At 47.1% G+C, this 26,562-nt stretch overlaps 1 protein-coding gene across 2 annotated transcripts in view; it reads right to left on the bottom strand.

Moving 5' to 3' along the window:
* Positions 1-211: 211 nt before the first annotated feature.
* Positions 212-26,562, bottom strand: part of mark4 (microtubule affinity regulating kinase 4) — a 104,064-nt gene continuing 77,713 nt past the window's right edge. The window contains exons 9-18 of one of the 2 annotated variants that reach the window (XM_062962900.1): positions 25,297-25,416; positions 23,517-23,616; positions 22,619-22,728; positions 21,298-21,472; positions 20,993-21,210; positions 17,794-17,897; positions 12,556-12,825; positions 10,759-10,838; positions 9,379-9,423; positions 6,581-6,781 (exon numbers count right to left, since the gene is read on the bottom strand). In XM_062962900.1, coding sequence (XP_062818970.1) covers positions 6,717-6,781; positions 9,379-9,423; positions 10,759-10,838; positions 12,556-12,825; positions 17,794-17,897; positions 20,993-21,210; positions 21,298-21,472; positions 22,619-22,728; positions 23,517-23,616; positions 25,297-25,416 — 1,287 coding nt within the window. In that variant the 3' untranslated portion in view covers positions 6,581-6,716. Of the gene's footprint in view, positions 6,782-9,378; positions 9,424-10,758; positions 10,839-12,555; positions 12,826-17,793; positions 17,898-20,992; positions 21,211-21,297; positions 21,473-22,618; positions 22,729-23,516; positions 23,617-25,296; positions 25,417-26,562 lie in introns of both variants that reach the window. The other variant, XM_062962899.1, reaches the window with a different exon arrangement.

Genomic DNA, 26,562 nt, shown 5'->3' with positions numbered 1-26,562 from the left:
CCAGTGTATAGAATAGGAGAAGGGAAACGAGGAAGGAACCCACTTATATTTGTCCCCCACGAAAGAGCTGCCAAACACCAGTGTCCCCCCAATGAGGACCCCCATGCGCCCCCCAAACAAGGACCAAGACCCCTCCCCTCCTGCCCTGACTCACTCCACTGACCGGCCCATCGTCCAGACCAATCCTCAGCCCCCAACGGCCAGTCCAAGGCTTCTAAAGTGTCAAGCAGCCCAGTCCACGGCATCCATTGGATGTGTCCAGCTCCGGCGGGGAGATGTCCGGTTTCTTTGGGGCGAATGGTCCGAGCAAGCCCTTGACCCGGCCCTTGCGAAGGCCAGCCTCCGCCAGAGAGCGAGCGGTCAGTCACAGCACCGGTGGTTTCATTGGGGATGATTGTTTTTTCCCTTTTTTTAAAAAAAAAAAGTCCAGCAATATATGGGGTCTCGAAGTGACCGCAACGAAGGGAACTACGGCAGAAAGCTGCCCGGGATTGCCGTTGACTTGAGCCGCTTTGACCGTTATGGACCACATCACCCATCTATCATCCCAATGACCATTTCCCATTTCCATGCCAAGTATCTGCCCGGAGTCACTGTTAACATCGAGCGGCTTTCTCTTTGACCGTTATGGTTGCCGGATGACCACCAGAACTTCCCAATGACCCATCTCATTTCTATGCCAAGTCTCTCTTTCTTGTCTGGAATTGCAATGGAAAGCTGACCAGAGTGACCACAATGCCAAGCGGTGCTTTGGCCTTAACCGTGACTGACATCAGATGACAACAATATTGGTACCAAAGTCTACCCCAGTGGTTCCCAAACTAATTTGGCCTGCCGACCACTTTCCAGAAAAAATATTACTCGGTACCGCCTGGAAAGGGGGCGGGGCTTAGAGGGGGTGGGCGTGGCTCCTGCTCAAGAGGGCGGGGCTGAGGGAAGGTGGGCGGGGCCACAAATGGGCGGCCAGGACTGGATGGGTGGAGTTACGAGCTCTGAGGCAGGGCTGAGCTTCTATCCCTGTCCTGCGGCACCTGTGAGGACACAGTGGGCGGGGCTAGAGGAGGGGGCGGGGCCTCTTCCCAAGTGTCTGACAGGACTGGACCTCTTTACCCCACCCTGTGTTCTAACAAGCACCTCAGAGAAGTAGAGAGTGCAAACAAAGCCATAATGAAGACTCTGAAGATCAGGCTACAAAGATTCCAGCACAAGCCAGGGAAGGTGGTCACACTGGGTGCAGCGCCTCAAGACCTGCTCTTATTCAATCCATGGGGTAGTGCATGGTCCCCTCTGCCATCCTCCTACTCCTCCTCTTGGGAAGAGGCCCCGCCCCTAGTCCTAAAAGGTAGAGGTATAGAGGCTCAGCCCTGTCTCAGGCTCTTGGAAGGAGACCCCGCCCCCTTCTCTAGCTCCGCCCACTGTTTCCCAACAAGAGCCTCAGGAGAGGTATAGAATTTTCAGCCCTGTCTCAGGCTCTTGGGAAGAGGCCCCGCCCCTATCCTGGCCCCGCCCCCGTGTCCTAATAGGTGCCATCACCGCCCCCCTGGATCACTGCGGCGTCCACCAGGGGGCGGTAGCGCCCACTTTGGGAATCACTGCTCTACCCCATTTCCATCTTTTTCCTGCCTGAAATTTACAATGGAAAGCTACTCAGAATGACCACAACGTCAAGCCGCCCACGGACGCCAAAAGATCACTTGCAACCACAGAACGAGACTAGCTGCCCAATATGAACCAACCCAATTTCATTGCCGAATAATCTCCTTCTTGGGTTGCTGTGAGTTTTCTGGGCTGTATGGCTATGTTCCAGAAGCATTGTCTTCTGACGTTTCTCCCACATCTATGGCAGGCATCCACTGGGGTTGTGAAGTCTGTTGGAAACTAGACAAGTGAGATTTATATATCTGTGGAATAATGTCCAGGGTGGGAGAAAGAACTTCATTGGAGGCAAGTGTGAATGTTGCAACTAATCACATTGATTAGCATTTAATGGCCTTGCAGTGTTTTTAAAAAACCCACTAAAATCAGGACAGTAAATAAAGAACAACACTCTGGGGAATTCGGATGAACAGATTTTAACCATATCTATATATAAATGGGTAATGAAATTTCGGCCTAGGACAAAACAACAAAACTACACATCCCAGAAACACTAAACTTGGCAGCACAACCCCGCATCCATGCCTCTACGTTCATACAACAAAAAGAAAAATAAAGTCCTAATTAGAGGGAGAGGAATAATTGTTTTTATCCAATTGCTGCCAGTTAGAAGGCTAAGCTCCGCCCACTTGGTCTCCTTGCAACCCACTCAGCCCAGGGGACAGGCAGAGTTAGGCCTCACTTAGGCCTCTTCCACAGATTATCTTATTTTAACTGGATTATATGGCAGTGCAGACTCAAGGCCCTTCCACACAGCTATATAACCCATTTATAATGGACTTAATGTAAGGTAAAACCTTTACCTTAACTACTACCAATTCCTCAATACTTTATTTCCCATACCACCAGACTTCGCCACAGCAACGCGTGGCTGGGCACAGATAGTGTTTTATATTTTATACTGTATTTAACTATTTGTAACAGAGTTTATATGCTGGTTGTTTTTAATGATGTGTCAGCATCGAATTGTTGTCAATTGTACGCCTCCATGAGTTCCTTCGGGTGAGAAGGGTGGGATAGAAATATTGGAAATAATAAATAAATAATAAATAAAATAAATTCCAGAAGTGAAACTATCAGGGCCAGCTAACACTCCCCAACAAAGGATTCAGGCAGGAAGCAACCAGGCTTTGCATAGGCAAGGCCAATTGCAACATTCACACTTGCCTCCAACAGACAAGAGTTGGACTTTCCCTGGACTTTCCAGAGATATATAAATCCCACTTTCCTAGTTTCCAACAGCTCTGTGGATGCCTGCTACAGATGTGGGCGAAACGTCAGGAGAGAATGCTTCTGGAACATAGCCAGACAGCTTGGAAAACTCACAGCAACCCAGTGAATCCAGCCATAAAAGCCTTTGACAACACAATATCCTTCTTGTTTGTAATTGAAAAGGAATAGAGGTCATGCCAAGCGGCGTAATATTATATTTTGACCGCTACGGACAACAAGATGACCGCGGAGAACACATAACTAGGATACCAACCCCGTGACTAATCCCATTTCCATACCAGGGATCAATCTCTTTCTTGCTGGAACGGCAATGGGAAGCTGCTCAGAGTTGATATAATGCCAAAACTTAGCCTCTCATCTCAACCACAACATCCACCAGCGAGGTGGCCACTGGGAACACAGAAGTAGCCCAGCAGCCCAATGATCCATTCCATTTCCATGCCAAGGATCTCTTTCTTTCCGGAAATGCAAGAGTTGGCTTTAGCCTCCCATCATGACCACTGGATGACTACTGGGAACCAGAACTAGAATATTACCCCAATGACCCTTCCCGTTTCCATTGCCTCCAAATTTCTCCATAAGCCAAAGAACTTCCCCTTGGAATAATGCCACTCCCGACTTGGAAATTCCCCAAATTGTGGAATATTTGCTTGACTCCTTCTGGCTTTTGGGCTAATTCGGGGCAGAGGAGGATACCACAAAACCAGATAGTTTTGGGCTCTGAGGTGCTGAGTCCTAATGGCACTCCCCCCCTTTTGCACCTCAAATATGCATCAAATGCCCCACCCACCCCCCAAATTGCCAGGTGACCCCTCCTCAGAGCAGCTCCTTGATGCATCGCAATACAGGAGCAGACTCATCCCTGAAACATTGCAGGTTGAGGACATTGTCTGCAGCCTGTTATCCCTCCTACTTCCTTTGGATATTTTCTGCCCAGAAGGGTCCTTCAACCTTTTGCACCCCAAAATCCACATCAAATGCCCCCGGAATCCCCCCAGATCAGCTCCACAAGTGCAAGGTTACCCCATCCCGAGAACAGCTCCTTGATAAACCAGACCAGTGGTTCCCAAACTATTTGGCCTGCCGCTGCCTTTCCAGAAAAAATATTACTCGGCGCCCCTGGAAAGGGAGTGTGGCTTAGAGGGGTGGGCGTGGCTCCTGCTCAAGAGGGCGGGGCTGAGCCTCTCCCCTAGTCCAAGATGCAGGGCTGGGAGGGGGAGGTGGGCGGGGCTACAAATGGGCGGTCAGGACAGATGGGCGGAGTTATGAGCTCTGAGACAGGGCTGAGCTTCTATCCCTGTCCTGCGGCACCTGCCAGGACACAGGGGGCGGGGCCTCTTCCCAAGTGCCTGATGGGGATGAACCTTTATACCCCACCCCCGTGTTCGAACAAGCGACTCATGGGAGGTATACAGAGGCTCAGCCCTGTCTCGAGCTCTTGGGAAGAGGCCCCGCCCTTTAGTCCTAAAAGGCCTCTCAGGAGAAGTATAGATGCTCAGCCCTGTCTCCTGCTCCTGGGAAGAGGCCCCGCCCTTTAGTCCTAAAAGGCCTCTCAGGAGAGGTATAGATGCTCAGCCCTGTCTCATGCTCTTGGGAAGAGGCCCCGCCCTTTAGTCCTAAAAGACCTCTCAGGAGAAGTATAGATGCTCAGCCCTGTCTCCTGCTCCTGGGAAGAGGCCCCGCCCTTTAGTCCTAAAAGGCCTCTCAGGAGAAGTATAGAGGCTCAGCCCTGTCTCGTGCTCTTGGGAAGAGGCCCCGCCCTTTAGTCCTAAAAGGCCTCTCAGGAGAAGTATAGATGCTCAGCCCTGTCTCCTGCTCCTGGGAAGAGGCCCCGCCCTTTAGTCCTAAAAGGCCTCTCAGGAGAGGTATAGATGCTCAGCCCTGTCTCATGCTCTTGGGAAGAGGCCCCGCCCTTTAGTCCTAAAAGACCTCTCAGGAGAAGTATAGATGCTCAGCCCTGTCTCACACTCTTGGGAAGAGGCCCCGCCCTTTAGTCCTAAAAGGCCTCTCAGGAGAAGTATAGATGCTCAGCCCTGTCTCATGCTCCTGGGAAGAGGCCCCGCCCTTTAGTCCTAAAAGGCCTCTCAGGAGAAGTATAGATGCTCAGCCCTGTCTCCTGCTCCTGGGAAGAGGCCCCGCCCTTTAGTCCTAAAAGGCCTCTCAGGAGAGGTATAGATGCTCAGCCCTGTCTCAGGCTCTTGGAAAGAGGCCCCGCCCCCTTCCCTAGCTCCGCCCTCTGTGTTCCTACAAGTGCCTCAGGAGAGGTATAGATTCTCAGCCCTGTCTCGGGCTCTTGGGAAGAAGCCACACCCACTCTTCTAGCTCCGCCCCCGTGTCCTAATAGGTGCCATCACCGCCCCCCTGGATCACTGCAGCGCCCACCAGGGGGCAGTAGCGCCCACTTTGGGAATCACTGCACCAGACCCTGAAACTTGGAACCATACAGGGATTTTGTCTGCAGCCTGTTCTTATCACTCCTTCTTTTGGATACTTTTCACCCAGAAGAGCTATAATGACATCACCACCTTTTGCACCCTAAATCTGCATCGAATGCCCCCCAAAATTGCAAGCTCCTCGATGCATCAGTCCCTGAAATGTTGGTGTCTGCAGCCTGTTATCCCTCCTTCCTTGGGATATTTGGCTCCCAGGAGAGTCCTAATGTCACCCCCACCTTTTGCACCCCAAAATCCACATCAAACGCCCCCGAACCCCCCACAAGTGCAAGGTGACCCCTCCCCAGAGCAGCTCCTTGACGCATTGCAATACAGGATCAGACCCATCCCTGAAAGTATGGGGTTGAGGATCTTGTCCTTCCTTTGGATACTTTTTGTCCAGAAGAGCCCTAACGACACCCCCAGCTTTTGCACCCCAAATCTGCATCAAATGCCCCCCACAAGTGCAAGGCGACCCCCTCCCCATAGCAGCTCCTCGATGCATCAGACCCTGAAACGTTGGAACCATAGAGGGACCTCCTTGGGATAGAGTTCTAATGGCATCTCCCTCTTTTGCACCCCAAAATCTGCATCAAGCTCCCCAAAATCCCCTCACAATTGCAAGGTGACCCCATCCCCAGAGCAGCTCCTCAATGTACCACAAAACTGGATCAGACCCATCCCTGAAACTACGGGGTGGAGGATCTTGTCCGCAGCCTGTTCTCGCTCCTTGCTTTGGATATTTTCATCCAGAAGAGTCCCACCTGTTTTGCACCCCAAAAATGCATCAAATGCCCCCCAAATTGCAAGGTGACCCCATCCCCAGAGCAGCTCCTCAATGCACCACAATACTGGATCAGACCCATCCCTGAAACTACGGGGTGGAGGATCTTGTCCGCAGCCTGTTTTCGCTCCTTCCTTTGGATACTTTCATCCAGAAGAGTCCCACCTGTTTTGCACCCCAAAATTGCATCAAATGCCCCCCAAATTGCAAGGCGACCCCGTCCCCAGAGCAGCTCCTCGGCGCGCCGGACCCTGAAACGTTGGAAGCGTGCAGGGCGGCACCGGGTGTGTTTCTGGCGCGAGCGGAGGGGTCGGGGGTCTCCGGCGAGGGTCCGGCCGGCTAGAGCTGCAGCTGGTCGGAGATCCGTCCCACCAGGTTGCGGAAGGCCAGGGAGGTGCCGGCCTGGCGGCGGAAGAGCACCCCGTGGAGTCCGCCCAGGCGCTGGAGCCGGCAGACCTCCACCTCGAAGGCGCAGAAGTGCTCGCTGGGGGCCTTCTCGAAGGAGCAGGAGAGGACGAAGGGCTCCGTCTGGCGGCAGAAGCAGTGGGCAGAGTCCGTGGCCTGGCGGAGGGCGGCCAGCAGGGCCTCGGCCGAGCGGGGGCTGGTCAGCTTCACATTCCAGGTAAATCGGAGCAGCCGGGGTTCTGCTTCCTTTTGATGCCAAGGTAGATTGCCACTGCAAGGGGAAACGGAAGACCCACACACGGCTCAGCCGGGAATACAGTAGAGTTCCGGTTAACCGACTTCCGGTTAACCGACACTCCGGCCTGTAGCGAGGGGGCGGTTTTAGGGGTTCAAACCCCCTCCAAAATTTTTCAGGTTATAAAAAAACCCTGGTTTACTCATGAATTTTAACTGGTTAATCAAATCCCCATGCTAAGTCTATGAGACGCAAAACATTAAGAGTCCCTCCAGGCACTATTTCAAGCAGATATTGACAGGTTTGTAGCGGGGAGAGGTGTGTGCTAGGGGTTCAACCCCCCCCCCCCCCCGAAATTTTCAAAACCCCTCCCGAAATTTTTTTCTGGCTACGGCCCTGCCGACACTCCATATTATCCGACGTCCCAGGCCCCTTGGGAGGCGCTCCTGCACGTTGCTAGGTAGCTTGCTATCTACCTAGCAACGCGCACAGGCACCTCCCAAGAGGCAGGGCGGCGAGCAGAGAAGCTCCCGTGCGCGTTGCTAAGTAGATAGCAAGCTACCTAGCAACGCGCACAGGAGCTTCCCAAGGGGCGGAGCGGTGAGCACTCGGCTTAGCAAAGCGCCTGTGCGCGTTGCTAGGTAGCTTGTTATCTACCTAGCAACGCGCACAGGCACCTCCCAAAAGTCAGGGCGGCGAGCAGAGAAGCGCCCGTGCACGTTGCTAGGTAGATAGCAAGCTACCTAGCAACGCGCACAGGCGCTTCCCAAGGGGCGGAGCAGTGAGCACTCGGCTTAGCGAAGCGCTTGTGCGCGTTGCTAGGTAGCTTGTTATCTACCTAGCAACGTGCAGGGCACCTCCCAAGAGGAGGAGCAGAAGCGCTCCTTCATGTTGCTAGGTAGCTTGCTATCTACCTAGCAACGTGCACAGGACACCTTTTTCAACCGGCTTGCTGGATAATAGGGCCTCCCTATTATCCGTCAGATCCAGTTATTCGACATTCAGCCCGCCCGTTTATGTCGAATAACCGGGACTCTACCTTACTTCCACCTGACGTTACCATGGGAAACCCCAAGGCAGGACCCCCGCCCAATGCAGAACGCGGCCTGGGTGTCCCTCTGAGGGTTTGTGCAGTTCAATAAACCTTTCACTTTTTTATTGTTGGAAAAATGTCATCCTGTACTGCTTAAGTCTCTATGGTTAGATAGGAAGCCTAGAAAAACAGTTAAGGACACCTTCCCCAGTTCCATGCATGCTTTGATTAGGCTTCACTATTGTTTCCTCCCTCATGTCCTGTTTAGGTCAACCCCACCCTTTGATGCTTTAGAAATGTGATCTCTCCTAGGGCTTTGATGTAACTTCCCCAATTTGCCCTTTGGAATGTTTATGGCCCTAGAGAAGAAGCGACCCACGAGGCTTGGTCGCCATTCCTGTTTCCTGCTTTGTCCGCACTCTGTCCGCTCCTCTTTTCCAAGATGTAGCTATCCAGATCTTTGTTATTTTGATCCGTCTATGTGTATTAGAACAGGATTAGATTAGATAGTTAGCTCCAAACCTTTTCTATCCATCAATGGTTTCTTTTTACCTCCGTAAATGCTTTTAAACTTTAAAGCTAATTTTGCGGTTGAAAGCCAGACCCAAATGCCACTTCTCAACATAGTCACCATTCAAATCTAGGCATTTATCATAGCGATGAATGAGCTTGCCAACTCCTTCCCCACAAAGCTCTGCCGCTTGCGTCCTCAACCAGCCGGTCACCCCTTTTCGCAGCTGCACATCGTCGCCAAAACACTGCGTTGAGGACGCAAGCGGCAGAGTTTTGTGGGGAAGGAGTTGCCAAGCATTCATCGCTATGATAACTGCCTAGATTTGAATGGCGACTATGTTGAGAAGTGGTACTTGGGTGTGGCATATGGTAAATGTTTTCTCCTATACTTTGTTCATTTTTAATTCCAAAACGTAATCTACCTTCTGGATAACCCTGGTATCACACATTGCCCCCCCTCTCTATATAGCCTTCCCCTCTAGGAATTTGCTGGATCCCTTGATGCTTCCGCCACCAACTTGCACTGGGAAATTCCTAGACAGGATCCCTGTCAAATCCAGTACACTGCCTAGAGAATCGTTTTGCCAAAAAATACATCCTTTCTAGGAATATTCCAGGTCCTCTAGGGCAAGTCTACAGCATATAACTATCAAGTTGTACTGTGTAATTCCTTGAGAGGATACCTAGGAAACATAAAACTCCAAACACTACCTGGATACAGTTTTACATACCCGTATCCCAAAAAATATATGTCCTCTCTAGGAATTTTCTAGGTCTTCCAGGGCAACTCTATGATGTGCTTTCACTGGAAGTGGCAATCATGTTATACTGGGAAATTCCTAGAGAGGATGCCTAGGAAACATCAAACCCCAAACACTACCTGAATACAGTTTTACCCACCTGTATCCCCCCCGAAAAAGGTCCTCTCTAGGAATTTTCTAGGTCCCCCAGAGCAACTCAGTTTCCACTGGGAGTGACCATCAAGTGGCAATGGGAAATCTCAAGGCAGGATACCTGCCCAATGTGCAATGCTACCTAAATATACGATACAATATATGCTGCCGAAAGACAGGGTCCAGAAATGTACCTTGTGAGCGTAGGTCCCCTGATTCTCTCAGGTTCGTCTGCGACCCTAAACAGAGAGAAAGAGAAAAGCAACGGTCAAGTCCAAGCCGTGGCCAAGAGGTCAGGGCAAAGCGCAAAAGGGGAAAGGCCAGCGTCCGGCCATCCAAGGAATCCCATCAAACCCCATTGGCCATTGACATTTGTGGGATACAATAAATATATATTATCCCCAGGAAGCTCTAGAGCAGGCATGGGAAAACTTTGGAATTCCAGGTGTTTTGGACTCCAACTCCCATAATTCCTAACAGCCTCAGGCCCCTTCCTTTTCCCCCTCAATCTCTCAAGCTGTTATTTTATAATTAACACAATTAACATAATAATAATAATAATAATAATAATAATAATAATAATAATAATAATAATAGATGTTGCCATCCCAGGTGACAGTCGCATTGATGAAAAACAACAGGAAAAACTCAGCCGCTATCAGGACCTCAAGACTGAACTTCAAAGACTCTGGCAGAAACCAGTGCAGGTGGTCCCGGTGGTGATCGGCACATTGGGTGCCGTGCCAAAAGATCTCAGCCGGTATTTGAAACAATAGACATTGACAAAATCATGATCTGCCAACTGCAAAAGGCCACCCTACTGCGATCTGCGCACATCATCTGAAAATACATCACACAGTCCTAGACACTTGGGAAGTGTTCGAAATCCAGCATGTCTATTTTGTTTGCTGTGTCATACAATAAAATAATAATTAATAATAATAATAATAATACATCACACAGTCCTAGACACTTGGACGTGTTCAACTTGTGATTTTGTGATATGAAATCCAGCATATCTATCTTGTTTGCTGTGTCATAATAAAATAATAATAATAAAATAATAATAATAATAATACATCACACAGTCCTAGAGACTTGGAAGTGTTTGACTTGTGATTTTGTGATATGAAATCCAGCATATCTATCTTGTTTGCTGTGTCATAATAAAATAATAATAATAATAATAATAATAATAATAATAATAATAATAATACATCACACAGTCCTAGACACTTGGAGGTGTTCGACGCCTGACTCTTATAGATCTTGTAGACTTATGGCTGGGAAGTTGCCATATGGCTACCTGGAGAGTAGCTTTAGGGCATAAAACCCGGAGCTTAGAATGCAAGGACGAGAGTGCCTCTGAGCATGTGCAGAGTGCCCGAGATGGCAAGGCGTGGGCTTCCAAGGTGATGTGGCTTCTTCTTCTTCCCTTTTTCTTGGGGAGAGGTGGAGGGCCCCCCCGGACGGGAAGGGGAGAAAGAAAAGGGTGGGGAGGGGGAGGGCGCAGCCGAAGGAGAAGGCAGCCACCAGGCGAGCAAAACAAGGGAAGGAAAAGCAGCTGGACTTACTGATTTTAGATCCTTGAGGCATGGAAGCGCCCGAGACGCACCTGTTAGAATTCTGCCGCTTAGAGGGGTCAAGAGTGACCCTGAAAACAGAGAAAAGCCAGAGTGAAACAGGCGCGGGGAGGAGGAGGAGGAGGAGGAGGAGGGAGGAAGCCGAGGGGGTTAGTGCGCAAGGAAGCCGAGGGGGGCAAAGGGGACCCCGGGACCCCAAAGCGACCCCCAGGAGGCCAAATGGAAACAGGGACCCCCAATCACCCCATGAAGGCAATGTTCACTTTTGGGGGTGCTTTTGTGGTCAACCACTGCAACACATGGACAAAGGAAATTGGGGTCCCAAATCGGTAAAGCTCACTTTTGGGGTGCAATTTGGACACATATCAGCAAACCAAGAGCAAAGCCCCAACCAAGACAAGGCTCACTTTTGGGGTGCAATTTGGACACATATCAGCAAAGAAAGAGCAAAGCCCCAACCAAGACAAGGCTCACTTTTGGGGTGCAATTTGGACACATATCAGCAAAGAAAGAGCAAAGCCCCAACCAAGACAATGCTCACTTTTGGGGTGCTTTTTTAAGGTCAAACTCTGCAAATGATGCAAAATGGCACCACTTTTGGGGTACAATCTGGACACATATCGGCAAAGCAAGAGCAAAGACCCAACCAAGTCAATGCTCCCTTTTGGGGTGTTGTTTAAGGTCAAACTCTGCAAATGGTGCAAAACTGCACCACTTCTGGGGTGCAATCTGGACAAATCTAGGCAAAGCAAGAGCAAAAGCCCCGACCAAGACAAGGCTCACTTTTGGGGTGTTTTTTTAAGGTCAAACTCTGCAAATGGTGCAAAACTGCACCATGTTTGGGGTGCAATCTGAACAAATATAGGCAAAGGAAGAGCAAAGCCCCAACAAAGACAATGCTCACTTTTGGGGTGCACTGTTTAGGTCCACCATTGCAATGGATGGACAAAAGGAATTGGGGTGCCCAAATAAATAAAACAAAAGGCAATGCTCCAGTGAAGACTATATTCACTTTTAGGGTGTCTCAATAAAGGCAAGGCTCACTTTGGGGGTGCACTGTAGGGATGTGGGACCCCCATATCAATAAAATAAGAGCAATGCCTCGATAAAGGCAAGTCTCACTTTGGGGGTGCATTCTAGGGATGTGGGATCCCATATCAATAAAATACGAGCTATTTTTCGATAAAGGCAAGTCTCACTTTAGGGGTGCATTCTAGGGATGTGGGATCCCATATCAATAAAATACGAGCTATTTCTCGATAAAGGCAAGGCTCACTTTAGGGGTGCATTCTAGGGATGTGGGATCCCATATCAATAAAATACAAGCTATTTCTCGATAAAGGCAAGTCTCACTTTAGGGGTGCATTCTAGGGATGTGGGATCCCATATCAATAAAATACGAGCTATTTCTCGATAAAGGCAAGTCTCACTTTAGGGGTGCATTCTAGGGATGTGGGATCCCATATCAATAAAATACGAGCTATTTCTCGATAAAGGCAAGTCTCACTTTAGGGGTGCATTCTAGGGATGTGGGATCCCATATCAATAAAATACGAGCTATTTCTCGATAAAGGCAAGTCTCACTTTAGGGGTGCATTCTAGGGATGTGGGATCCCATATCAATAAAATACGAGCTATTTCTCGATAAAGGCAAGTCTCACTTTAGGGGTGCATTCTAGGGATGTGGGACCCCCATATCAATAAAATAAGAGCAATATCTGGTGTAGATGCATCTCTTCCTATTGATGCCCGTGGAGATACTGCACCCGCATACACATAGACACTCACCTTCGTGTGAGTTTGGAGGTGAGTTTGCTGAAGAGGTTGGAGGTGGCCCGGCTGCGGCTCTGGGGCAAGGGGCTGGCCTCGTGGGAGAGCGTGGGCGAGGTGGGCGGCCCGTTCTGCACCCCGGTCCCGCGCCGGTCCCGCACTTGCCCCCCGTGGAAGGTGCTGCGGATGTTGGTGCCACGCGAGAGGCGGGTGCGCTCCGAGGACGAGGAGCTGGCGGCGATGCTGTGGCTGGAGGGCGAGGCCGGCGGCACGCGGCTGGTGGCAGAGCTATGATGGGGAGGCAGGGAGAGAGGAGAGCACAGGATCTTAGATCCGGAAGGGATCCCCAAAGGCCATCCAGTCCAACCCCCTTCATCCAGGCAGGAAGGCACCACCCAATCACTCCCAGCAGGTGGATTGACAACCATATATATAATTGAGTTGCGGTGAGTTTTCCAAGCTGTATAATAATAATAATAATCTAAGAAATCTCACAAAATTTCGCATCTGATGTACATGGATGACCTGAAGCTGTATGGGAAGACGGAAACTGAAATCCAGTCTCTGATCAACACTGCCTGAATTTTTAACACTGATGTTTAGCATGGAGTTTGGTTTGGACAAATGTTCGACAGTGGCATTGAAGAAGGGAAAAATCATTGAAAGTGAGGGCATAAATATGCCTAATGGCCAAACAATAAAGTGTCACCAGCCAGAGGCCTATAAATATCTGGGCATATTACAGCTGGACAACATCAAGCATGAACATGTGAAAACTGTGGTCAGCAAAGAATACACACAAAGGGTCAGAAAAATTCTCCAAAGCAGGCTCAATGGAGGCAACACCATCAAGGCCATAAACATCTGGTCCATACCTGTCATAAGATATACTGCTGGCATTATAAATTGGACACAGGTGGAACTGGACAATTTGGACAGAAAAACAAGAAAACTCATGACCATTCATCATTCACTGCACCCTCGCAGTGATGTTGACCGGCTATATCTGCCTAGAAGATCAGGGGGCAGAGGACTCTTGCAAGTAAAACAAGCAGTCAAAGAAGAAGAACATGCCCTGGCAGAATATGGAAAGCAAAGTGAAGAACCTGCTTTGATTGAAGTCAAAAATCAGAAACTCCTCAAAGCACAGCAGACAAAGAATCAGTAAAAGAAAACTGCACTACAAACTAGAGCTGAAAGCTGCACAACAAAACATTGCATGGAAAGTTCCTTGACAAAATTGAAGGAAAAGCTGATAAGGAGAAGACCTGGCTCTGGCTCACGAATGGGACCCTGAAGAAGGAGACAGAAGGCCTGATCTTTGCAGCCCAGGAGCAAGACATCAGAACAAAGGCCATTAAGGCCAAGATCGAAAAATCAGCTGATGACCCAAAATGCAGACTGTGCAAGGAAACCGACAAAACCATTGATCATATCCTCAGCTGCTGTAAGAAAATCGCACAGACAGACTACAAACAGAGGCACAACTATGTGGCCTAAATGATTCATTGGAACTTATGCCTCAAGTCCCACCTCCCAGCAGCAAAGAACTGGTGGGATCACAAACCTGCAAAAGTCTTGGAAAATGAGCACGTAAAGATACTGTGGGACTTCCGAATCCAGACTGACAAAGTTCTGGAACACAACACACCAGACATCACAGTTGTGGAAAAGAACAAGGTTTGGATCATTGATGTTGCCATCCCAGGTAACAGTCGCATTGACGAAAAACAACAGGAAAAACTAAGCCGCTATCAGGACCTCAAGATTGAACTTCAAAGACTCTGGCAGAAACCAGTGCAGGTGGTCCCGGTGGTGATGGGCACACTGGGTGCCGTGCCAAAAGATCTCAGCCGGCATTTGGAAACAATAGACATTGACAAAATTACGATCTGTCAACTGCAAAAGGCCACCCTACTGGGATCTGCACGCATCATCCGAAAATACATCACACAGTCCTAGACACTTGGGAAGTGTTCGACTTGTGGTTTTGTGATACGAAATCCAGCATGTCTATCTTGTTTGCTGTGTCATATAATAATAATAATAATAATAATAATAATAATAATAATAATAATAATAATAATAATAATATATCACACAGTCCTAGACGCTCGGGAAGTGTTCGACTTGTGGTTTTGTGATATGAAATCCAGCATATCTATCTTGTTTGCTGTGTCATACAAGAAAATAATAATAATAATAATAATAATAATAATAATAATAATAATAATAATAATAATATATCACACAGTCCTAGACGCTCGGGAAGTGTTCGACTTGTGGTTTTGTGATATGAAATCCAGCATATCTATCTTGTTTGCTGTGTCATATAATAATAATAATAATAATAATAATAATAATAATAATAATAATAATAATAATAATAATAGATCAGGGGGCAGAGGACTCTTACATGTAAAACAAGCAGTCAAAGAAGAACAACATGCCCTGGCAGAATATGTAAAGCAAAGTGATGAACCAGAATTGGAAACTCCTCAAAGCACAGCAGACAAAAAAACCAGTACAAGAAAACCGCACTACAAACTAGAGCTGACAGCTGGCACCACAAAACATTGCATGGAAAGTTCCTTGACAAAACTGAAGGAAAAGCTGACAAGGAGAAGACCTGGCTCTGGGACACTAATGGGACCCTGAAGAAGGAGACAGAAGGCCTGATCCTTGCAGCTATTTTGTTTCTTTCTGCATTTAAGCTCCTGTCTTTAGAAAAGAAAGTCATTTTTAAAAGTGAGCAGCAGGTGTGGACAGTGTGGAAGGTCTTCTCATCCTGGAAAGGGGGCACGGCATTCGCTCTATGGCGGCGGCAGTGGCGGAGTTCGCATCCCTGTCCCTGGGCCTGTCCTTGATTCTCTTCTCGGGAGTCACATGGACGGCCAGGATGCCGGCACCTCCCCGGGGCCAAGGCCAGCGAGTGGAAACCGGGCAGACGGCCAAAGCGGAGGCAGGGACACGGGCCGCTCCGGGAAATCGAAGGCAGGCCGCCTCCTACAGAGGGCGCCGCTCCGGGAAACATCAAACCCAAAACACTCTGCAGGCTGTTCCCAAGGGACAAGCCGTTCCCAAGGATTGTATGTGTGTGTGCATGCATGTCTGAGACAGAGATAGCATCCATCTCATATATGTGTGTATATATCTATATATATAAAAGAGTGATGGCATCATGGCGACCCACAAAACAACAAAACTACAGGCCCCCCAACCTCAAAATTTGACAACACAACCCATCATCCACGCCTCTAGGTTGATACAACAAAAAGAAAAGAAAAAGAAAGTCCTAATTAGAGGGAGATGAATAATTGCTTTTATCCAATTGCTGCCAGTTAGAAGGCTAAGCTCCGCCCACTTGGTCTCCTAGCAACCCAATAAAAATAATAAAAAACACTAAAAATAATTAAAAACACTAAAAAATTAATACAATAAAATACTATAATAACAGAAAATAAATAAAAATAATACAAGAAAATAATAACATGTAATAAATAAAAAGATAACTTACAATAAAAATAATTTAAAAATACAAATAACGTCAAATAAAAATTACACAACAATTTTTAACCGATACCACCACCACTTTGCCACAGCAACGCGTGGCCGGGCACAGCTAGTATGTTTATATATGTGTATACACACACACACAAATATATGGAAGGGACCCACAAAGGCCAACCAGTCCAGCCCCCTTCTTTCTACTGATTCCTCCCAACAGAGGGCCATCCAGCCATAGATATGATTGAGGTACAGGCAGTCCCCAAGTTAAGAACAAGATCAGTTAAGTTGAATTTGTATGAACATTGGAACAGGGACATTCTTAAGTTAAACTCCAGCCAAATATCTCCATCACTCCGTCCGTTCGTCCTTCCCTCGCTCCCTCCCCTCTCCTTTCCTTCCTTCCTTCCTTCCTTCTTTCCTTTCTTTCTCTTTCTTTCCTTCTTCCTTCCTTCCTTCCTTCCTTTCTTTACTTCCTTCTTCCTTCCTTCCTTCCTTCCTTCCTTCTTTCTCTTTCTTTCCTTCTTTTCTTCCTTTCCTTCTTCCTTACTTTCTTTTCTTCCTTCCTTCCTTCCTTCCCGTTCCTTCCTTCCTTTCCTTCTTCTTCCTTCCTTCCTTTCTTTCCTTCTTCCTTCCTTCCTTCTTTCTTTCTTTCTTTCCTTCTTCTTTCCTCCTTCCTTCTTTCTCTTTCTTTCCTTCTTTCCTTCCTTCCTTCACTCCTTCCTTCCTTCCTTCTTTCCTCCTTCCTTCTTTCTCTTTCTTTCCTTCTTTCCTTCCTTTCCTTCTTCCTTACTTTCTTTCCTTCCTTCCTTCCTTTCCTTCTTCTTCCTTCCGTCCTTTCTTTCCTTCTTCCTTCCTTCTTTCTTTCCTTCTTCTTTCCTCCTTCCTTCTTTCTCTTTCTTTCCTTCTTTCCTTCCTTCCTTCCTTCCTTCACTCCTTCCTTCCTTCCTTCTCTCCTTCCTTCCTTCCTTCCTTCTTCCCTTCCTTTCCTTCTTCCTAACTTTCTTTCTTTCCTTCCTTCCTTCCTTCCTTCCTTTCCGTTCCTTCCTTCCTTCCTTTCCTTCTTCCTTCCTTCCTTCCTTTCTTTCCTTCTTCCTTCTTTCTTTCTTTCCTTCCTTCTTCTTTCCTCCTTCCTTCTTTCTCTTTCTTTCCTTCTTTCCTTCCTTCTTTCTTTCCTTCCTTTCCTTCTTCCTTACTTTCTTTCCTTCCTTCTTTCCTTCCTTCCTTTCTTTCTTTCCTTCCTTCCTTCCTTTCTTTCCTTCTTCTTCCTTCTTTCTTTCCTTCCTTCCTTCCTTCCTTCCTTCCTTCCTTTCCTTCATTCCTTTCCTTCTTTCCGTTCATTCCTTCCTTCCTTTCCTTCTTCTTCCTTCCTTCTTCCTTCTTCCTTCTTCCTTTCTTCCTTCCTTCCTTTGGCTAGCATAGGGAAGGGTTAATACCCCTGTGGTGTTTCCTTTGTTGCCTGTGCCCCTATTCAGAAAATTTTGTGAAAATTGGATTTTGCAAAATGTGGACTGCGATAGAAACAAGGACTGGGGATAAAACTTTAGTGGAGACCCCTTTCCCCACTGATAATCCTTTTCCCACTGATAATCACTCTTCCAGGAGTGGATTTCCTTTCCAAAGGGAAGGTTCCTCTCTCTCCCTGTTGTCCCAGTCCCGTTCTTAACTAGGTGTCGTTTCCAAGTCGGATGTTTGTAACTCGGGGACGGCCTGGGATGGAAATCTGCCCCCAAGGCCGCTGGCTCGTACCTGTTCTCCTTGCCGTTCTGGAGCAAGGAGTGCCGCTCCCCGCCTGGCCGGTCCGTGCAGACGTAGGTGTTCCTCCGGGTCATCATGCTCGAGGGAATGTTATTCTGCAAGGAGAGAGAAAGAACAAGGCACGGAATCAAGGTCCGGTGCAAAGACTTCACCAGCCTTTCCAGGCTCTGGCTGCATCAGTCAAAGCACGGGTGGTCAATGGCTGTAGAAGAGGGAGGGATGCCGGTGGGCTATGGCTGTATACATTGAGGGTTAGAGGATGCCGACAACTGCATAAGGCACAGGACTAAGGATGGGCAATGGCTGCATGGAGCAGGGGGCTATGGCTGCATAAACTGCAGGGTTGCAGTTGGGCTATGGCTGCACAAGTCACAGAGTTCTTATTGGACAATGGCTGCACAAACTGGAGTTCTATGGATGGGCAATGGCTGCATAAAACTGGAGGGCTATGTATGGGCTAGGGCTGCGCAAACCAGGACACCACGGGTGGGCAATGGCTGCATAAGATGGAGGGTTACAGATGGACAATGGCTGCATAAACTGGAGGGCGACAGATGGGCTATGACTGCATGAGTCATTAAACCAGGTGGCCATGGGTGGGCAATGGCTGCATAAAGTGGGGGGCTCTGGCTGCATAAGATGGAGGGCTAGAGATGGACAATGGCTGCATAAACTGGAGGGTGACAGATGGGCTATGACTGCATGAGTCACAGGGCTATGGATGGGAAATTGCTGCATAAAGTGGAGGACTACAATAGGGCTATGGCTGCATAAATCTAGCCACATAAACAGATGACAGATGAACTATAGCTGCTTAAGGCACAAGGCTGTGGATGGGCAATGGCTGCATAAAACTAGAAGACTATGTATGGGCTAGGGCTGCATAAACCAGGAGGCCATGGGTGGGCAATGGCTGGATAAACTGGAGGGCTACAGATGGGCTACGACTGCATGAGTCACAGGGCTATGGATGGGAAATGGCTGCATAAAACTAGAGGACTATGTATGGGCTATGGATGCATAAACCAGGAGGCCATGGGTGGGCAATGGCTGCATAAAGTGGGGGGCTCTGGCTGCATAAATGGAGGGTTACAGATGGACAATGGCTGCATAAACTGGAGGGCTACAGTAGGGCTATGGCTGCATGAGTCACAGGGCTATGGATGGGAAATGGCTGCATAAACTGGAGGACTACAGTAGGGCTATGGCTGCATAAATCTAGCCACATAAACAGATGACAGATGAACTATAGCTGCTTAAGGCACAAGGCTGTGGATGGGCAATGGCTGCATAAAACTAGAAGACTATGTATGGGCTAGGGCTGCATAAACCAGGAGGCCATGGGTGGGCAATGGCTGGATAAACTGGAGGGCTACAGATGGGCTACGACTGCATGAGTCACAGGGCTATGGATGGGAAATGGCTGCATAAAACTAGAGGACTATGTATGGGCTATGGATGCATAAACCAGGAGGCCATGGGTGGGCAATGGCTGCATAAAGTGGGGGGCTCTGGCTGCATAAATGGAGGGTTACAGATGGACAATGGCTGCATAAACTGGAGGGCTACAGTAGGGCTATGGCTGCATGAGTCACAGGGCTATGGATGGGAAATGGCTGCATAAACTGGAGGACTACAGTAGGGCTATGGCTGCATAAATCTAGCCACATAAACAGATGACAGATGAACTATAGCTGCTTAAGGCACAAGGCTGTGGATGGGCAATGGCTGCATAAAACTAGAAGACTATGTATGGGCTAAGGCTGCATAAACCAGGACGCCACGGGTGGGCAATGGCTGTATAAGATGGAGGGTTACAGATGGACAATGGCTGCATAAACTGGAGGGCGACAGATGGGCTATGACTGCATGAGTTACAGGGCTATGGATGGGAAATGGCTGCATAAACTGGAGGACTACAATAGGGCTATGGCTGCATAAGTCTAGCCACATAAAACGGAGGACAGATGAGCTATAGCTGCTTAAGGCACAAGGCTGTGGATGGGCAACGGCTGCATAAAACTGGAGGACTATGTATGGGCTAAGGCTGCGTAAACCAAGAGGCCATGGGTGAGCAATGGCTGGATAAACTGGAGGGCTACAGATGGGCTACGACTGCATGAGTCACAGGGCTTTGGATTGGAAATGGCTGCATAAACTGGAGGACTACAGTAGGGCTATGGCTGCATAAATCTATAGTCACATAAAACAGATTACAGATGGGCTATAGCTGCTTAAGGCACAAGGCTGTGGATGGACAATGTCTCCATAAACTGCAGGACTATGGATGGGCTAGGGCTGCATAAACCAGGAGGCCATGGGTGGGCAATGGCTGCATAAACTGGAGGGCTACAGATGGGCTATGGCTGCATGAGTCACAGGGCTATGGATGGGAAATGGCTGCATAAACTGGAGGACTACAGTATTTATTTCTGGTATTTCTACCCCGTCCTTCTCCCCTGGGGTTCTCAGGCCTATGGCTGCATAAATCTGAGGGCTATAGCCACATAAAACGGAGGACAGATGGGCTATAGCTGCTTAAGGCACAAGGCTGTGGATGGGCAATGGCTCCATAAACTGCAAGACTATGGATGGGCAACAGCTGCATAAAACTAGAGGACTATGTATATGCTCTGGCTGCGTAAACCAGGAGGCCATGGGTGGGCAATGGCTGCATAAAGTGGAGGGTTACAGATGGACAATGGCTGCATAAACTGGAGGGCTACAGTAGGGCTATGGCTGCATAAATCTAGCCACATAAAATGGATGACAGATGGGCTATAGCTGCTTAAGGCACAAGGCTGTGGATGGGCAATGGCTGCATAAAACTAGAGGACTATGTATGGGCTATGGATGCATAAACCAGGAGGCCATGGGTGGGCAATGGCTGGATAAACTGGAGGGCTACAGATGGGCTACGACTGCATGAGTCACAGGGCTATGGATGGGAAATGGCTGCATAAACTGGAGGACTACAGTAGGGCTATGGCTGCATAAATCTAGCCACATAAAACGGATTACAGGTGGGCTATAGCTGCTTAAGGCACAAGGCTGTGGATGGGCAATGGCTCCATAAACCAGGACTATGGATGGGCAATGTCTGCATGAATTAGAGGGCTATGGCTGCACAAGTCACAGGGCTCTAAATGGGCATTGGCTGCCTAGGCCAGTAAGATCTGCTCCTGCTCACCGTGTTGACGGCACTGTCCTTGCGCCGGTCGGGGATCTCCGACTTGTTGGGGTTGTTGGCGCTGCTGACCATGGGGCTGGAGGGGGGGATGCCGCGGCCACTGCCCACCACGCTGCAGCTGGCCTTGCGCGAGGGCATGCGCGGCTCCTCCTTCAGCTCGCCGTCCCCGGTGCTGGTGGGGCTGCGCTTGGGGTGCACGGGCACCGGAGAGGGTCCGCCTGGAAACGAGAGACAGAGAATGGGGATGCGTCCCTGGGCCACACATAGGGGAGCGGGTTCAAAACGCGGGGGGCGGGGGGGCTTACAGAAGTCGCTGTGCCGCCGCTGCCGGTGGTAAGTAGAAGACCCCCGTTGGCTCTTGGAGTGCGAGGAGGACGAGGAGGAGGAGGACTTGCTGGTCCCGTTGGAAGCCTCGCTGGGCGCCCGCACCCGGGCCAAGGACAGGCTGCTGCCCGTGCGGGACTCGCCCCCTTCCACCTGCTGCCAGGGCGGGAAGGGCATTAGATACAAACATGGTCTCCTACGGGGACCCATAAGGGCATCTAGACCACATCTAGACCACACTTGGTGGCAAAAGATGAGCAGGGTCTTATACATGGATGACTCCCACAAATCGACCCTGCCTCGTGCCCACCCTTTCGTATATACATTTAGTTTCATATGGGTAACCATAAGGGCATCTAGACGGTCCCCATATTTCGTGGGAAAAGATTAGGGGGTTTTCTTTATGGATGAGTCCCACGTATATTATATTATATATTAATATATGGTATATTATATATTAAATGTAATATTACGAATAATATTACCATATAATGATATAGTACAATATAGTAATTTAATGCTTATATTGTGCTATGCTAATAATATATTGTATGTTCATTTGATTTGTAAGCTGCTCTGAGTCCCCTCCGGGGTGAGAAGAGCAGAATATAAATGTAGTAAATAAATAAATAATAAAAAAATAAATATAGACCCTGCCTTGTGCTAACCCTTTCGTATATCCATACCGTATATACTCAAGTATAAGTCGACCCGAATATAAGCTGAGGCTTATTTTACCACAAAAAACTGGGAAAAATCGTTGACTCCAGTATAAGCCAAGAGTGGTAAATTTAAGAAATAAAAATAGATACCAATAAAATTACATTAATCGAGGCATCAGTAGGTTAAATGTTTTTGAATATTTACATAAAGCTCTAATTTAAGACTCTCCAATTCTGATTAAATCATTATTCTCATCTTCTTCAATGTAAATATGCTTATGTATCCTTTTAATAACAATAGAGTAAAATAATACATGTAATAATAAATAGAGTAAAATAATAAATGCAATAATAATAAGATCAGGGTGAAATAATAAATGTATTAATAATAATAATTATTATAAAAATAGAGTAAAATAAATGTAATAGTAGCAACAATAATAGAGAAAAATAATACATGTAATAATACCAATAATAATAGAGAAAAATAATAAATGTACAATATATTCTCGAGTATAAACTGACCCTAATATAAGCCAACCAGGACCCTCACCCGAGTATAAGCCAAGGGGCGCTTTTTCAGTCTTATATATATAGTCTCATATGGGTTCCCACAAGGGCATCTAGATGGTCCCCTTACCTCATTTTTCCTGCCCAGCAGGAGGTAGGTGGCTGTGACTTCGTTGTATTTTTGGTTGGTCAAGGCTTCCTTGATCTCTTCCCTTGTGTAGCCCATGCCGACCATCACTTCTGCAGAAATAGAAAAAGAAAAAAACCCCAAAAGACCATTATTCCCCATGTCCGCGCTCAGCCTTCGCGAGATTTATTTATGATTACATTAAATTATTTCATAAGATTCATGAATATATATTTTTCTTCTTTCTGACTTGCAAGGGTGTCTTTCTCTTTTCAAAACATTCCCTTGATTAAGAGCGAGGGAGGCTTTGCAAAAGAAAACACACTGATAAGGGAGGAGAAGAGAGAAATAGATCACATATTGCAAGCAATAGCCTGCAGGCTTTGCAAAAGAAAACACACTGATAAGGGAGGAGAAGAGAGAAATAGATCACATATTGCAAGCATTAGCCTGCAGGCTTTGCAAAAGAAAACACACTGATAAGGGAGGAGAAGAGAGAAATAGATCACATATTGCAAGCAATAGCCTGCAGGCTTTGCAAAAGAAAACACACTGATAAGGGAGGAGAAGAGAGAAATAGATCACATATTGCAAGCATTAGCCTGCAGGCTTTGCAAAAGAAAACACACTGATAAGGGAGGAGAAGAGAGAAATAGATCACATATTGCAAGCATTAGCCTGCAGGCTTTGCAAAAGAAAACACACTGATAAGGGAGAAGAGAGAAATAGATCACATATTGCAAGCAATAGCCTGCAGGCTCTGTTGCTGGCCTTGATCTTGACCCAATTATAAGCCGGGGAGGCTTTTTCAGCTCATAAATAAGGGCTGAAAAACTCAGCTCATCTTCGAGTATATATGGTAACTAGTTACAAGTAACTACACCACAATGTGATCCATTACCGATCCGTTTAGCGTCTGCAAAGTCCTCCTCGGGCTCCTTGTAGGGCTTCAGCTCATCCCCTTCGTAGCCAATGTTGATCCATTTGTCCTTCATGATTTGCTACAGGGAATGGGGGAAAAAAGAAGTCCATAAAATGGCCCTTCTCTCGAATGTTGCTCAAGCCCTCCAGACATGCTCAGAGGCACTCTTGGTGCTTCGTGCATGGGATGAGCATTGTTTAGGAAGAGAACAACGACAATGCCACAGCTGCAAGCCACCCTCTTCCCCTTGCAACGTATCATTATCCTTGAGTCAATTAGGCTAATTACAGTCATAGATTGGGGAGGAGGGGAAGGCGGTGGGAAGAGCCCAATCAGACCAAGACATTGGCTAATTAAAGACAGACACTTTCTGCAAAGGGAAAAATAACAATGCCATTCTGGGCTGCATCAGGAGGAACCCAGTGCCCATCATGCATGTGTGTATCACGTATCTCTCAACTACAGTAGAGTCTCACTTATTCAACATAAACGGGCTGGCAGAACGTTGGATAAGCGAATATGTTGGATAATGAGGAGGGATGAAGGAAAAACCTATTAAACATCAAATTAGGTTATGATTTTACAAATTAAGCATCAAAACATCATGTTATACAACAAATTTGACAGAAAAAGTAGTTCAATACGCAGTAATGTTATGTTGTAATTACTGTATTTATGAATTTAGCACCAAAATATCACGATATATTGATAACATTGACTACAAAAATGCGTTGGATAATCTAGAATGTTGGATAAGTGAGTGTTGGATAAGTGAGACTCTACTGTATACACTCATATATACACATACACGCACACATACACACACACATATATATTCATATATATATATATACACACACACACACACACATATATCCATACACACATACATGCACAATAGATATATCTTATCTCTCTCTCTATTAAATCTATGGACATCTGTCAATGGCTTGATGGTCTGTATATGTATATATGTGTGTGTGCGTGTGTGTGTGTGTGTGTATATATATATATACAGTAGAGTCTCACTTATCCAACATAAACGGGCCGGCAGAACGTTGGATAAGTGAATACGTTGGATAACAAGGAGAGATTAAGGAGAAGCCTATTAAACATTAAATTAGGTTATGATTTTACAAATTAAGCACCAAAAACATCATTTTATGCGACAAATTTGATAGAAAAAGCAGTTCAATATGCAGTAATGCTACATAGTAATTACTATATTTACGAATTTAGCACCAAAATATCACAATTAATTGAAAACATTGACTACAAAAATGCGTTGGATAATCCAGAACGTTGGATAAGCGAGTGTTGGATAAGTGAGACTCTACTGTATATATACACACACACACACACAAATATAAATCTCCTTGCTTTCCCTCTCAATTATATCTATAGCCATTTATTGATGGCTGTATGGTCATCTGTTGAGAGTGATTGGATGGTGTCTTTCTGCCCGTCAGAAAGGATTGGAATAAAAGGCAATTCGGCTGTCTTCCAACTGCAGGATTCTATAGAAGTTTTACATAGAAGCTGGATGACCATCTGTTGGGAGGGCTTTGATGGTGCCTTCCTTCAAAGAATGGGGTTGGACTGGATGGCCTTTGGGGATCCCTTCCAATTTTGTAACAAAGAAAAAATAAATTAGGAATGGTGGAGCGTCATGTGCAGAGGGGAAAGAGTAGAAAAAGGCTTTGTTTTCCTCTACCTTTCATGACATTTTCATATATATTTTTCCGCCCAGGTATCTCACCTCCAAGGTGCAGCGCTTGGCCGGGTTGAGCACCAAGAAGCGCCTGAGGATGTTTTCGCAGTCGGTGGACATGTAGAAGGGGACGCGGTACTTGCCCCGCAGCACTCGCTCCCGCAGCTCCTACGGAGAGCAAGAAGGGACACGGGCATCACCACGCGGATCTCCCCACAACCCCCTTGCCACCAGGCAGCCCATCATCCCCACTTCCCACTCTTGGGTCTTATTTATCTTCTTTAATAAATAGAGGCTAAATGGGCATCTGTCGAGAGGGTTTAGGTGGCAGCTTGACTACATAGCCTCTGGGGGTCCCTTCCAATCCTAGTGAAATACAGACTTAGGAATCTGATTGCCTCCTTTGCTGGAGGTCTTTAAACAGAGGCTAAATGGTCATCTGTTGGGAGGGTTTGGATGGAATCTTAATGCATGGCCAAATGGGTTGGACTGAATAGCCTTTGGGGGTCCCAGTTCAGGCAGAACACAGACTGGGAGTCCAATGGAGCTTCCTTCACTGGGGGTCTTTAAATAGTGTCTGGATGGTCATCTGTCAGGAGGGCTTGCGTGGCAAAAGGGGGTGGACTGGATGGCCTTTGGGGTCCCCTTCCAATTCTAGCGAAATATAGACTGGGAGTCCAATGGAGTCTCTTTCAATGGAGGTTAAAATCATCATCATCATCATCATCATCATCATTGTTTATTATGCTCACTATGTTTATTTATACATGTTATAAATATTATTGTTTATTGATGTATTGTATATTGTTGTTTTGTATTTGATATTTCTGTGAGCCGCCCCGGGTCACCTCCAGGGGAGATGGTGGCGGGATATAAATAAAATTATTATTATTATTATTATTATTATTATTATTATTATTATTATTATTATTATACCCCTCTTTTTCTCTCCATTAGGAGACTCAACGCAGCTTATATAAAAAAGCATTTCAATCCATTTAAAATCTACAAATATACAAGAGGTCTTTAAACGGAGGCTAAATGGTCATCTGTTGGGAGGGTTTGGATGGAATCTTCATGCATGGCCAAATGGGTTGGACTGAATAGCCTTTGGGGGTCCCAGTTCAGGCAGAACACAGACTGGGAGTCCAATGGAGCTTCCTTCACTGGAGGTCTTTAAATAGTGTCTGGATGGTCATCTGTCAGGAGGGCTTGCGTGGCAAAAGGGGGTGGACTGGATGGCCTTTGGGGTTCCCTTCCAATTCTAGCGAAATATAGACTGGGAGTCCAATGGAGTCTCTTTCAATGGAGGTT

Source organism: Anolis carolinensis, unplaced genomic scaffold, assembly GCF_035594765.1.
Source record: "Anolis carolinensis isolate JA03-04 unplaced genomic scaffold, rAnoCar3.1.pri scaffold_10, whole genome shotgun sequence".
Taxonomy (NCBI): Eukaryota; Metazoa; Chordata; class Lepidosauria; order Squamata; family Dactyloidae; genus Anolis; species Anolis carolinensis.
Note: the sequence above shows the minus strand (reverse complement) of the source record. Positions and strands in the feature narration are given on the sequence as shown.